The 15,414-nt window shown below is 46.7% G+C and overlaps 1 protein-coding gene across 1 annotated transcript; it reads right to left on the reverse strand.

The window, feature by feature from the left end:
- Nucleotides 1-3,577: 3,577 nt before the first annotated feature.
- On the reverse strand, nt 3,578-10,069 carry CLDN16 (claudin 16). The gene is made up of 5 exons (XM_010115682.1): nt 9,956-10,069; nt 5,542-5,644; nt 5,116-5,280; nt 4,060-4,251; nt 3,578-3,717 (listed from the first exon to the last, which is right to left on the reverse strand). The coding sequence occupies exons 1-5, from the start codon at nt 10,067-10,069 to the stop codon at nt 3,578-3,580; spliced, it is 714 nt and encodes a 237-aa protein (XP_010113984.1).
- Nucleotides 10,070-15,414: the final 5,345 nt, after the last annotated feature.

The following is a 15,414-nucleotide window of genomic DNA, read 5'->3' on the forward strand; positions in this document are numbered from 1 at the left end:
TTGGAAGTTAGTGAAAGTCTGGAGAAGGCTAAAAGGCTGTTGGCACTGAAGGATTAAATGTTGGGCCTCAGCTGGAAACTGAGACTTAGCAGAGAGTCTTGGTAAGCCATCCACAGCCATCAGGAAGGGATAGTCAGTCTGTTGTCATTCCTAGCGAGCTGCTGCTGAATGGAATGTAGGTAGGTGTTAAGGAAATACCTTAATATCTGAGCTCACCTGCAACGTCTTTAGCCTTAGGGGCTGGTTGTGATTTTGAAAGGAAAAATAAGTCCTGTGTACTTTCTGGGAGGTTTCTTGCTGATGAATAAACAACCAAACTAAAATAGATCTGCATGGTGGCACAGTAATGAGCTAATAAGGAGTGAATAGTGCAGTCATGAAATCAGAGTCAGAATTAAACCAAAGAGTGAATTAACAATTAAATATTTACAACTGATCAAAACATCAGATAGACTGTCAGCAGGATTTGACTAATAAAGCAATGCAGCATTGGAGTGGTTGTTTCAAAACATTAACCTGGCAAACCTAAGGGTTGTTGTGACCTTTTCCTAGTCCTCTTGTGCAGGAGATAGATCCTCAAAAGCTATCATTCAGTATGGCTAGAACAGGAGTATGGTTAAAGAATTAACCCTTATTCTACATAGATGCTGAAGAAGAGGAAAGCTCACAAATGTTTATGGAACATTCTTAGTATGCAAAGAATATTTGCATGTACACTTTTTGTATGCAAAGTGTATTTGAGGATGATGGACCCTAAGTTAAGGTAGTATTTGGGGTACGTATGTGCCCTATTTGTGTACCCCCTGGAGGAGCACAGGGCTGGAGGGACAGATGAGACCAGTCTTTTATATTCACCCCTCACCAGGGCATAGATATTCAATCCCAAAGTGCCCACAGAGGCACTGCTTGGTGTGACCAATGTGTTGCAAGTCACCGAACAGCTTCCACCACGTTAAAACAAGCTGGAGACCGTTAGGACAAAGGCCCAGAAGTCTCCTCAACTATAGCATACTGGAGAAAAAGAACAGGAGAAACCAATGCTCTGAGATCTACAATTACACCCAAATTAGCAGATGATCCCAGACTATTTCTCCCCTGCTAAACAAGAAATAAATCTTCCCAGCAAGAGATAATCTTCATGTCTCAGAAAAAGCTACAGAAAACAGCAACAAGGTGCTGGTGGATGTTCCTGAGTGTTAGTGGGGAGGGCTAATGTGCTGGCTGCGTAGTCTGGGAAGGATTTGATTCAAGATTTTGATCCAAGTGATGATGTCTTCACTCAGTGCCTCCTCTCAAGGGACATTTCTGCACTGGGTGAGTCAGGCTGGGGCAGCCCACAGCATTGCAGCATCTCTCCTCCCTTGGAGAGGTTGAGGGACCATTTGTCTCTCTGGGAAGGAGTGCGGACACAGACGTTGGAGCAGGCACTCAGCACAGCTCTGCCTCTGCAGTGCGTTCACCCTCCCTCTCCCTCTTGTGTATCCCTGAAGGACAGGAGAGCAGGGGCATAGCCGAGGAACCAGACCCAAAAACGTCCCCAGACCCTCCCTGCCCTGGCGCAGTGCACCAGCGACAGCTCTTCTGCCCCAAAAGCCTCACAGAAAATACATGTTTCTGACATGACTGTGAAAAAGTTTGTTATTTTTTTTAAAAAAAAAAAAGTTCTGGATGCAGCTTCCTGCAATAACAGGCAGAAATTCCTATCATCTGCAGATTTCTTTGTGCATTCCTGGTATATTCCTTGAATGCGTCACATTGCTCATAACTCTTGTACTCCTTGTGTCTCAGGACTTTGTAAAAAAGTCTCCCTCACTTCTCCTACTGTGTTTACATCTGTTCAATATATCTCATCGGTTGGCAATAAGTTGCTTTCAGTCTGGCTAACATAAACATCTGCCAACCAGTGCAGCATGAACCCTGCAGGCAGGAAGCCTCCCTTGGAGGGGCAGCGGTGCTGCCACGAGGGCTCTTGCTGAGACGGTTGCATTGTGGTCTGAGCCTTGCAGAGGTGCTTAAGTGTGCAGCAAAGCCATATGGACCTGCTGTTGTCTCATCTGTCCCAGGGCCTGCATGTTATTTGATTAGAAGCCATGTCAGGACTGGGTTATGTTTTAATGTTGCTGGTCAGTTCAGTGCTGCAGCACAAGACGCTGCTTCCAGGACAACCTGAGAGAGGACTCAGTCCCTCATCTTCCATCGTAGGAGCTATCAGAGGTGCTCTTTGGGATGCAGCCCACTCCATCCACAGCCATCCCATCTCCCTGTGGCCCTTTTAACATAAGGCTTCACTTCATATTACCTGGGGGGAGAAAGGGAGCTTCTCCACCCAGTCTCCCCACCAAGCAGCCAGTGCAGGAAGCCTATCTCTGGTGGTGCCTCAGTACCCATGGCTGTGCACACCCTCCTGAGACTCCTCTCTTGTTTCTCCCCTGCCGCTGAGCAGGTGTATCTCTGTGCTGAGAGCCTTTTCTCAACCCCTGGTGCCCATAACCATATGATGTGGTGCCCATGGTAGAAAGGACTGGATCCGGGCAGTTCCTACCCACTCTAAGAAAACTGTGTCTCAGCTTCTCTTTCCATTAAAGGCATTTAAGAATTTTGCATACATCCTTAGGGAACATGTTAAACTAGACGGGGTTTTTTTTCACACACCCTAGTGAAGACATGGCTGATGCTCTAGCCTCATCCAGCCTATGGCAGCCTGGATTGCCACAGGGGACAGCAGTCCTGAACTGGATTTAAATATCTTTTGATAGAAAGGTCCAATAGATTTTACTATTGCTTATCTTAGTTTCTAGCTGGTACAGACATATTGTCATGTACACAGTCAAATCTTGAATGTTCACTCATTTCATCTTTGTTCAGGCAAAATTTTTACTAAGCAGAGGGAAGCTTGCAATTTCCAGATTCCAGTGAGTCTAGAGCATCTGTAATGTACATTTTAACACTTACTGAGAAGGACGGTATTTTGCAGGGGAGAATGCACGTGAATTTGCAGTGTTTCCTCAGCGTAGAGGTTCATGGGCCAAAGGGAGAGCCAGGCATTTAACACAGCTCTTTATCTTCTGCTGAGCTCTCCAGCTGCCTTCAAGAGGAGCAGACCCCCATGCTGGGCGCACAGGGTCCAGATCCTGACCAGATGATCAGTTCCACTTTTGGCCAGTATTTTCTGCTTTGTATATTCTGTTAACACCTTGCCAGACACGGAACAGATCCATCTTACAGTCTGGGGATTTTTATCCGGAACACTGGGGTCTGATCCAGGAGCGGCTGATTTATCTTACTCGTACCGATTGTGTTGAGCCAAATGCTGGAAGAGTTTGTGTTGGTTATTTCAGTCCATGCTTATGCAAGTGGCCTCAGCACTCAAGACAACAGGATTCCCTAGAGCAAGATCTTCTCTGAGATTACTTGTCTGGAGGAAGGTTTTTTTGAAGCTCTCATCATGCAAACGTAGTAGCATACAGTACATCCTTGAATTTAACTTTGTGTCTGTACCACAACCACAGGAGCTTGGGTCTCTGTGCAATCCACTACAAATAAAAGTACAGCTCTTTCTGGAGCACTTACCTCCTCCTCACACTCTTGTGTCCACTGCATACATTTTGGCAGTAGCTGTTTGCACGGACGGCAAATGCACATTTGTGACGATTGTCCCAGCTGAGGAATAGCCTTTCCTCAAGGAGTAAGCAGAGTGGAGTCTTCCAGAGCCGGTCTCTGTGAGGCAGAGGGAGAGAAATAGGATCTGCTAATGAGTTCTTGATGACTTGCGGCTCCAAAGCCTCGACATGTAGAGAAAGCAGCACTCTAAGATATGACATAATAACAAATTTTATGTCACACTTACACATCAGCTCCCATCTGAAGACCTTTATGTGCTTCCTAGAGCTGCTGAAATAACACTATTCCCATTTTACAGCTGAAGATATTGCTACTGGGGATGAGCAAACATTTTGAAGGATGTCCCTGAGGGACTTTCCCCACCCTGTGTGCCTGCAGAATGTCCCGAACGATGACTCTATCTCTGAATTGTGTTTCAGCCCTGCCACGTTTCCTCACCTCTGAAGACATACATGCAGCAGGTGAGCAGGGCCCCGGATAAGAAACAGCCAAGTGACCCCGCCATGCCGAGCCAGCACGACCAGCCAAACTTGTACTGGATGCCCAGAAACACATTGTGGAAGACCAAAGAGGACCGCTCCACGTAGACATCAACGGCGTACCACAGCGAGCCGGTAATGCCTGGGAGACCTGCAGGAGAGGAGGGAGGTGCCACACAGAGCTCCCAGATGGACTACGAGCAGATCACAAACATAAAATCTGGAGCTATAGCCCGTTGTCTGCTGGGTCAGACTTTAGGATGGGAAGACCTTCCTCGAACGGCAGGTTTGGCCCCTGTGCAGTCTCAGGTCTACCATTTTGGTGGATTCACCCTGGCTGTTTAAAAGAATCTCTCAAAGTGTTTTACATGTGCTCCCAGTGGCTGGGGTGAGTTATATGTTAAATCTGCTTATGCTGAAGCAGAGGTAGATGTTCAATATTGGCATGAAGTCAAATGAAATTACTCGGTACCTAGTTGGCTGTTTATTGTTGCATGTAAAATTCTCCCACTGGCTATAACAGCAAAGCACATCAGTCAGTCGGGCATTTATCACCTAGGAGGGGCAGATGTGTTGTTATCATTTTATTAGAGATTGGCTGCAGAGATTTCGGGCTAAGTGATTTGCCCAAGGTCACACAATCTGTAGCAGAGCCAGGAACCAAACCAGGATGCGGGGACTTTTTAGCCCTTCAGCAATTAAGTCTCTTTGCCTTAGCAACAACACTGACTTCTTCACAGTAAAACAGCAGTAAATGGAAGTCAGTCAACTCGGAGCCAACTCACCCGGTCAATACACAAAATTAAAGCAGCTCAACTCAGCTATGTGCTGAGGGGCTGGGGGCTGGCAGTGAACAGAGGAAGTTATATTGCACAAATAAAGCAAATAAAGATCCTTCCCCCATGTTTACTCTCTAGAAAATCATCAACTCCTCTCACCAGAAAAAGAGAAGGCTTTAAATCTTCTCCCCTTTGCTAAAGGCTGTCCTGCAGGATGAGGACCAGCGGGGAAATACCTGCAATGAGCAACATTACTCCAGACACCAGGCAGATGCGCAGCTTGATGAGCGGCTCATCGGGAAGGAATTTCACACAATCCAGTCCCAGGACAAGGAAGAGAAATCCAAGTCCTGCCAGGATATCTGCTGTGATCATCATGGCTCTGGTCAGCACCAGCTTCACTGCAGGACAAAAGCAGATTATTCTAGTGCACAAGGAATGGAAATGCAGGTGGGTAATGGGGTCAGATCCCATGGGAATGTTTTTTTCCTGCAGTGAAGCTTTCTCCAGCTTCCCCTGGGAGTAACACCTCACTGAGAAAAGAAACATGGCTCTAATATGTATGTGCACCAAATCACCTGTCACTGAGCAGAACAGATGCTCTTTTTGTCTACACTCAGGCATCCCCATCACTTGTAGAAACACTTGTGACTATTACATACCAGGGTGCTCGGCGAAGATGGAGTCGTACTCATCGCAAGTTTGGATCCCGTCAAAAACGTTTGTAACACATTCCCACCACAGGCCACGGCATTTTGTACTCACCTGTGGGTTGAGAAGAGAAAGAAGAGAAAGAAGACTGTAAGTTAATATACCCACCAACACAGTGGATGGTCAGCTAGACCCTTCAACAGAAATCCTGGTCCAGTTACATCGATGGCAAATGGGAGCTGTTTAGCCTGAAGAAGAAAGAAAGTGACAGGATGGAGAAAAAGGACAGTGGTTTTTTTTTTCGTGTTCCTGCTAATGGTTTTTAATTAGAGCAAAAGAAATTCAGACTAGATGCTAGGGAAAAAAGCTTTCCTGTTGGTAAGCATAAAAGTTCTGAAGGAAATTTCTGGGAGTTGCTGGGGAGTGGCTGACAGGAGAGTTCTAAGAGCAGGTTCAATCACTCCTTGACAAACGTTTGTCTAGGCTGAGCTGGGCAGGGCTATGGACCAGATGACCTGAGACTTTGCTGTCTGTGCTCCCCTTACATCATCCTGCTGCCGAGCAGGAGCAGCTCAGAGGGGAGTGTGACTGGCAGGGCAGGCGTTGCACCAGGAGCTGGGCGCCCGCAATGGGAGGTGCCTGCGGTGGAGTAAAGGAGTGCTTTGCAGAGCAGAGGTGTGGATGTGAGGCCCTCTCCAGATGCGTGTGGAAGGCTGCCCCAAAATGACTCAGCTGTAAACGCTGGCTGGAAAATGAGAGGCAGCTGGCCCCGATCTGGGCCCTGGGGCTCCTGCTGCACTGCTGTCTACAGGGCCACGCATATCTGAGCCACACTCATCGCTGAGACATCCAGACTCTGGCAGGCATTGCAGTAGCATCACAGCTAATCATCTCCGCTGTCCTGAAGCCGTAGACACCATTCCCAGCCCAGCCTTCCATAAATCACTTTAATATGGGAGGTATGTTCATTATCAATGCAAATATGGCAACAAGCACCTCTAAAACATTCCTGGAATTGCTCATACAAGGAGCGGAGTTAATGCTGGTGCAGCTTTGGGCTCCAGCCTGCCCCGCTGCTGCTGCCAATGGAAAGAGAAACTCTCCCGAGAAATGGGTTTCATGCAGGTGAAGGGGACTGGGCTTGCTTGGATGACGCCATACATTCATTTTTCTTGCACTGTGTAAATCACAAAGTGGATAATAACCTATCATCTCAGCCACTTAATAAAGTCTCATTTGGGATGTACTGAACTGCATAGCCAACTGCAATATTTTCTCCGCAATACACTGCCCAAGCCAAACTGTACACCTTCTCTGTGATACCGCACTGTGGATAAAAGATGAGCAAAAATGACTTGCTACTTCAGACTGGCAAAAAATATACTATTTCTATTTGAATGAAAACAATCTACACATTTTTTTTTCATGAAGATGAAAACTACTTACAATTTCTGAGAATTTGGGGGCAGGTTTAATAAAAAATAAAACAAAAAAAATGGAAAGCAGTGCTGGGAAAAACTGGTTTCATTGATTCTGTGTTTTTCAAGAGAACAGTGTCATGTAAAACAATTTGCCATGTTTATATTAGATGTAAGTTTGTATTGTGGCCCTCTTAATTCAGCTGCAGCTCCTGTTCTGTCTTAACTCACCATCGTTCAGGCTGTACTTGAAATTAACATGTTTTTATTAAATTACATTTTGTTCCACTTGTGTTTACACCATTTCATCTTCCTCCCAAACCACCACAGGCTCATTTATACTACTCTGGATTCGGCTAGCACTCTCAGTTACTTCCTCACTTGCTTGCATTAGTATTGTTTTATAAATCTTATAAGCAGCATCTTCATCTAAATTATTTCTAAAAAGACTAACAGGGTTCCAGGCTTTTTTAGCCTCCAAGCAAAACAGAGGTCTTAAGGTGCAACATTTGTGATCGTGGTCTAGCTTGTGAAACAACTGCTTTCCCAGACAAGGAAAAGCCTTGATAAATGTTTTGTATTTGTTGGGATGCTCCAGTTGTCTCCTACTCCTGCTAGCACTGAGCACAGGCAAAACCAAGGATCAGCCAATCTTGGTGCAGCACGTGCACGGCCAGGGATAAATGTCTCATCGCCTGTGCGGAAGCGATGGGAACAGATGTCGGAGCGGGGACTCGTGGCTGGCCTGAGCCACTGCTGAGCTGTTTGGGTTTCTGTTATCTGCCTCTTAACCTGCGTGGCCATTCCTTGCTCCCCTCTGCTTTGTGAACTGTTTGTCCTTTTGGTTGTTAATCTGCTCCCACGCTACCCTTGGGCATCTGCCCCTGTGCAGGCAGCACAGACCCTCAGGCACACAGGAGCTGGCTGCTGTGAGTCAGGGCTGGCTGGGGCGCCATGTGGGCATGGAGGGGGCACAGTTTTCTCCATCCCACGGCCAGATCCATGCACCATGTTGGTAGTACTAATTACCCACCCCCTCTTCTACCCCTCATAGCAAATCTGCTCCAGCTTCTCTGGATCCAGCCAAGGGCTCCCCCAGGAGCTAAGTAAGCATCACCGCCAAACTCCTCATCTCCCACTTTAATTACGAAACACATTGCCACAATCTGCTTTCCCTAACACAAGTATGCATGTAAAATATAAATTGCGTAACAACCATAATATATATAATTATATCCTATGCATAATGTGTAATTAGTATTAAAATAATTCTAATATAAAAAAATTACAGAACAAGCACACACTTTGCCTCCTGGGGAAAGCGCAGAAGACAAACATGTGAGCGCTGTTAGTCAGAGTGTTTTATTGCACTAAAAAGGTGCCAATATAAAATGATTACAAGCCCAGCACGAGAGTAAAACAGGCAGCATTTAACAGTAGTGGTAATATTTTTAATCCACCTGCAACAGGGAGGGACTGTGTATACAATACAGTGCTTGTTGGGAAGCAAAATACGGCTTTTTCCAGCATAAACTACTGCAAAAATTGACGCAGGCTGGTCTTTCTGCTCACACGGAGAGCACCAGTTTAAACCACTCTCTGAGTTGCCGTAACCCAGTTGTTTCGGAAGGGAAGGCAAGGTGCTGTGAGAGCTGAGCACTGGCCCACTGCAGAGGCGGCTGCTCCCAGTGCTCCCTGGCCTCTTTCTCCTGGGCTGCTCCTCTCTGGTGGGACCACAGCAAGGTCTTCATCCTCCCCAGATGCTGGGGGCCAGGCGACTTTCTGTACTAGAGGACTGGAGTTCCTCTCTCCTCAAGTCAGGCTTGCCTGAATTACCCTTTTTCCAGCTGAAAACAGGAGTCACTCTGGACTCCAGGCCCTCCTGGCCGTGGATGGTTTACCTGTGTTCCCCTGTTTAGAGAAGCAGTGGGTCATTAGGGCCATTAAGGAGATCTGCCGGTCAGGTATTAAGGCTGGGGGCATTTTTCTCCATTATTTAGTATTCACACTCAGAGCAGGAATGTGAGAGTAGTGGCTGCTAATAACCAAACTGGGTGTTAATGGAGCACTTTGCGACAGCCCAGTACAGGTGCCTTTGTGCCAAGAAGACAAGGTTACACAGCCTCAGGGCAACGGGCTGGATCTTTCCTGGACTCATTTTTCTCAGTTTCCCTCTTCTGTCTTTCTTGGAAATGATGGCAAAACCTGGGATCCATTTGGCTTTTCTGAGTGTACTGATACCTTCAGCTGACTCCAGGCAATTCCCAGCTTCCTGAAATGAATCTAAAATATCTCCTAAGTTAAGATGATAAACGAAGAGCGATATCCCAGCCAGCATCAGTGTGTACACACTGGTTTCCCTGCAAAGAGGATCACTGGGCAGATACGCCGACCATCAGCAACCTCACAGCACTGGATCTATTGCCACCTCAGCATCTACAACCACCTCTCAGGTGGAGCATTCTGCTCCCTTCTTCTTTGCAGTTTACTTCTGCCAATACTTTTCTCTAACATGAGAGGGCCAATGCCCGCACAAGTTCAAGGTATTTTTGAGTGCTGGATCTGATGTTAGTCCCCACCCTTGCCATAAATTTCTGCGAGTCTAATAGCTTAATGGGTGTTAAGAAAAAATACTTTAAAAGCGCAGATGTACATGCTGGACTTTTCCACCAAGAAGTCTGACCTACAAGATTAGAAACATCTCCAAAATATCCATGTGGGCTGGAGGTACAAGGTAACTGTACTCTAGTTTATACACATTTAAACCTCGAGCTTGTAGAGCTCTCCTGAATTTACTAAGTGAGAGTAGAGTCGGGATAACAAAGTCTGGCAGGGAGAATTACACAAAATACCACTTTTCCTCTGGTTTTGCCTCTTTCATTTTCATCCACTTTCATCCAGCATAACAGGGAAAAAGTACATGAGAGTCGAGCAGTGATAACGGGAACAAAACTCTCTCTAGGACACATTTCTTCTGGTGATTAGGCTCTCCTCACCCCGATCTTACCTCCAGGGAATCGTCAGCATTCACCATCCAGCAGTCTGTCCAGGTAGATATTATCAAAAACCCAGTAGAGAAAAAAGCAAAAAAACAACCCACATACTGGAGGAAAAACCTCATGCCAGCAGGTGATCAGCACATCCAGAAGGGTGAGAAAAACAATGCCCAGCCCTTGTTCTTAAATCTGGGATGGAGGCAGAGCCTCAGTGCCCCAGGTCACCGCTGCCCTCTTCCAGTGGCCATGAACAGCGGGAACTTCTCACTTCTGCAGATGCCATTCGTTAGTGATGGCCGCAGGAGCAACACCCACCTGCAACGGGGATGGGAGGAGGGCGAAAGCACCCACGGGAGCTGCCGCAGCCAATCCGCCCCGCACAGTTAAAGCTCTTGTCATGCCTGGCTGAAGAGAAACTGGGCTGTGCAGGTAACTGGAGTCCCGGACTTGCAAGGAAAACAGGTATCATTGCAGGGTTTGGCAACAGGGATTAGATAAGTAGGGATTAAAAAAAAATCAAAACTTGTTCTTCAGGGCAGAAGTTTTGAGCACTGCTAAAGGATACAAAGAAGAGCTCTCATGCACACACATTTTTATTCCTGCACATTGGTTCATACCTTAGCATTGAGCAACTATAAAATGTACTGGTGTAGATCCCAGGCCCTTTGGCTACCCTGTTGGTCTCTGATGGACTGATGATCTAGTTCAACACAGAAAGGTCACTGGGAAGGAAAAGGTATCAGCCACGGGCCTTCAGAGCCAACACCAACAACCATCCCAGCTCAGATATGGAGCTCTGTAACACGGGCACAGGTTGCCCAGAGAGGTGTTGGATGCCCCATCCCTGGGAACATTCAAGACCAGGTTGGACGGGGCTCTGAGCAACCTGATCTGGTTGGAGATGTCCCTGCTCCCCGCAGAGGGGTTGGACTAGATGGCCTAGGTCCCTTCCAACCCAAACTATTCTACGATTCTATGATTCTATTCTTTATTTAAGCCAAACCTAGATACTTCTTATGCCCTGGACTTGTGGGAATCTTGAACTTCTGAAGCCAGTGCCAGATGGTGGGAGTTTGTTTGTTTGGATTTTACCTGCTCACTTACTGTCATTGCAACCTTCCTGTTTTCCTGCAGGACCCCCTGTGTGAGCAGGGGTCATGCAGGCTGCCAGGGACAGAAGGACAGAGCCTCTGTAAGGAGGCTTCTCACTCAGTGCCACCTCTCACACAGCGCCAAGAAACCCTGCAGGGCTCCAGGGCATCTTCCAGGAGCAGGCCTAGACATTCCTCACATCCCAAAGGTACAAATGCACAGAAACCATTACATCCTCAGTGATCTTTATTTTTTAAAAGAGAAGTCATAAAAGATGGGAGACCTGCTTTTAGTGGGCAAGCCTTCAACACAGGCCTGAGAAGCAGATTCTTGCTCCACTTTCTGCTCTGCTTTCAATCTGCTTTTCCAAACTGATGGTGTCTGTCATCTCAGCTGTCACCTCCAGATGGAGCTCAGGGGTACTTTTACAGAACTGTTCAAAGCTTTCTCTTCGAGATCTCCCTCCAAATACAATAGCTGTAAAAAGTTTATTATTCTTACGATATATAACCCACATAATTCCTGTCATAGCCTCATGACGCAGTTTTACTGTCAGAGTTAACAATCTTTTGCCTTGATCCCAAATCACTCTTTTCCTCAGAAGTCATGCTGTAGAAGACGTCCTCAGCATGTGCTTTGGGAAGCACTAGGTAGAGAGCAAATGTCCCAGGTCAAAAAGCCAGGGTCTACAGAACCCTCTGCTGCTTTAGCTTTTCTGCTCTCTGTTTTCTAATTCCATTCTTAGAAGCTGAGAAGTGAGGAACTTTTCTTCTTCCTTCTCTGCCAGATGCATGTATTGATATGGTTATGCAGGTATGATGCTTTCTGCTGAGTTTTCTGGCATCCAAGTGTCTATACAAGGCAAAAACACCCATGATCTTCACTTCATGGCTTTCTGTGACAAGGGAAGGGTTGTGTTTCCAACAGTTCTGACCCACAGGGACTGGGCATTGGCCGTGCAGGTCCCATAAAGCATAATGACTTTTATCAGCCACATATCTATAGATGGCATTGATATGAGACGGGTACTAACAATACACATCATCTTCATGTGATTGTCTTGCACTGTGTTAATTAACTTGTGTTTTCAAAACAAGGTATCCTAGCCAATTGTTATTAGTAGTAAATCAGAAGAAGTGATATGGTGAGCTCAGAAAAGGCCTGGAAAATGTGAAAGAGCCTTCCACAAAGAGAATTAAGTGCTTAGAGGTGGCAAGAGCAAGGTTTTACAGTACCAGAGGATTAGCCAGGAAATGTATTATAGCCACATGGATCTCACTGCCTTCTCATTCTGTCCTGCACCCAAATACAAATGTTTTCCGGAGAGGATAAGCCCAAATAGGGACAATGGGGCCATTACTCCTAATTTGGTGCACGGTGAAAGTGTGCCCAATATAAGCATGACTGAGATAGAAAGTTCAGAACTTCCAGGTGAACTATAGGGCCACAGTAATAGCCAGAGTGGTGTTTCTAAGCTTTTCTAATGAGTACATCATATTCTGGCCTTCCAGCTTAGCGCTTCAGATGTCCTCAAATGTCAGCCGGACTAAACTCCACTAAGGGATGAAGGAGGGTGTCCAGGTGCCAGCACTGCCTGTGCTTTGCTCCATCTCTCAACAGCTGCCACGGCAGTCCTAGCAAAGTCTTGTTTATGTTCCATAGGTCCAGCAATTCACGTTGCTGTCGCAGCTCCACCCACCTCCCTGTGTTCACTCTCCCTGCAGGGCAGGGCAGGGCATGCCAGTGACCCTTCCTAGAGCAGGATGCCAGCGCTTCCCTGGCCATGAGTCACTGGGGGACGGGAAGTGGCTTCACACCAGCCGTTTGCATCTAGCTTAGGGCTCAGGAGCATCCTGGCCACAGTGACAAAGCAGGTCAGGATGCTCCAGTTTTCCCTGGTGTAAGACTGCTCCAGAGCGTGCAATAAAATGAAGATAGTCTTCATTTTCACCTAACAGAGAGATCAGTCCAATATCCAGTCCTTCTTTTGGTCCATGTCTCCAAAGAGTCCCATGGGAACCGCTGGAGTTACTAGAAAGAACACAATAATCTTATTCAGTAGAAACTGGCAAGGGACATATTTAATACACTTTATGTAAAACAAGTCAGCATCTTCGTGAAGCAAAGTCTGTAGCAGTTTCTCATCATACTTTGCTTCTGTAGCTTAGCATGACAGATGTCCCCTCAGCTTCAGAAAACAGCTCTCCCAAAATAACCTCCCAAGATGTCTTTGTATAGCCTAAAATCTGGCTGACATGACTTAGTGTAGCTTTCAAATGGATTTGTAGGCTGTACTATATATGCTAACTGAATTTTATTCTCTTAGCTAACTTAACATTTACAGTACTTTGACACTAACAAAAGCATTAGGGTATCCTAATACTTAATTATTACAGCTTGGCCTTGGAAGGTTCTTGAACTGCATGGTATCAATGCCGCATAATTTCGCTAACGTAACAGCCTTATCACCTTGCCTACACACACTCCCAGCTAAGAGACGAAGGCACCACGGGTCGATTGCTTTCATTACTCATTAACACAAGGTGGTCTGTGCTCCCTGTTAAAGGTGAGTCATTATATTGCAGAGTGATAGAAACTACAGCCACTCTTGGGAGGATCATAGCTGGTTTTCATCCGTCTGTCTACAAAACCACGGGCTGTCTGCCCAACCCTTCCCGCTCCTCCCTCCCAGTTGTACCCCCTCCGTTTTCCTGATTCATACACAACCGTCCATGGCCTTTAAGTGTCTTCATTTCCAGAGCAGTGCTCTCTGGACATGAGACGCATACAGACATGAATTACGGAGCAGTGCCTGTCAGCTGTGATGTACCGCTCCAGCCATGCCCATTTGGTCACCAAACCCTAGGGTTTAGCTTGCAGATAGCTTGGTAACTCCAAGGAAAACAGTAAGACTTCTGAACAACCTATGACTTTTCAAGCAGGCAGTACGTATGTTTATGTTTAAAAGAAAACAGGAAACCAAAGGCATTTCCTAGTAGATATGATCTTAAAGGATTGGTAAGTAAAAACCCTGTGTGTGTGTTTGTACAGATACTATACACAGGTACGATGCTTGCATACACGCCTTTAAAACAGTTTTTTCAATCACTCCAATGCAATAAATAATAAAATACATATTTCAGTACAGTCTTGTCAGACTTTCAAAGAACTCTGCAACTTCTCTTCAGTACAATAAATGTTGTTTTATAGCTGCCTGTGAAATCCCACACCTGAGAAGCACATAATCTCAATGATGTATTACTAATCCCATTTTAGAGCTGGGGAAACCAAGGCACTGACGAAGTGCCTTACATTGAGAGCGAGGAGTCACAGCCCCGCTCCTCTTTAACACCGGGCAGCACTCTCCGCGTGGGCGTGGTAAGATTCGTATCGGTGAAAACATGCGTGACCACCCGGGTTTCCTGAAAGCAGCCACCGAGAACACACAGTGCTGCATACCAGCCTCACCCGCGTGTACGGGCAGAGGAGCCGGGCAGTGGATCAGACACACCTTTTCTCGGCATGTCAGTAGCTCCAGTGAATGGCCCTTGTCCCTAAGCAGCCTGAGGGCTGTCCAAGCCCTGCCATGTCCCAGCAGCGTCACCCTCGTGTGTTTCCCAGCGTGAGACTGAACTTTCCCATGGCCTGACACAAAGGTGGAAAAATGGAAGTGAAGAACAAGGTCTGTGCCAGTAATAGCAATTGTGCAGAAAGGAAAGGGAGAGCAGAGTGACTGTTTAGCTCTTTCCACAGTTCCAGAGTAAAGCAAAGGAAGAAAGGTCCTGTGATGGAAGAGGTTTGCACTGTGTCCGTGCTCCAGCAGCTGCTTCTCAGAAACTCGGCTCACCTCAGCCTCGGTGAGAGGGGCCATCGTACGTGCGCCTCGCCCTGCCGCCTCTCCTGGCTGAAATCCAGCCCCTCTTGTGACTCACTTCATGGGAAACATCCGCTTCAGACCTCTGTGCCCCTTGCTCCTGTTCACAAGCCCGCTTATTGGAGGATGATCAAAGACCCTCTAGGAGACTCATCGAGGAGGGGATAAAAGTAACTGCCAGGTTAGAAATGCACATTTGGGTATCAGGATGTTTGATTTGCTATCAAAAGGCAAGGAAGGCAAGAGCTGAAGCTTGGAGAAAACAGTTGCTGCTGTGATTCACCGCCCATGAGCAAGGGTCAGTTTTGTGACCTGGTTAGGTGAGCACAGGTCAGGTTTGGGTACGGGATCTTCAAGGAGTTTCCCTGCAGAGCTCTGGGGCTGAGATTCTCTTAAAATCAGTGTCTGCCCACCTGCCTGTCACCAGTCACCACACATTCGTTGTCCCCTTCTGTTTAATACCCAGCATCCGAGCTGCACATCGAATGCTCCCCAGAGCTGACA

The sequence above is a fragment of the Chlamydotis macqueenii genome, chromosome 9 (genome assembly GCF_036417535.1).
Source record: "Chlamydotis macqueenii isolate bChlMac1 chromosome 9, bChlMac1.mat, whole genome shotgun sequence".
Classification (NCBI taxonomy): Eukaryota; Metazoa; Chordata; class Aves; order Otidiformes; family Otididae; genus Chlamydotis; species Chlamydotis macqueenii.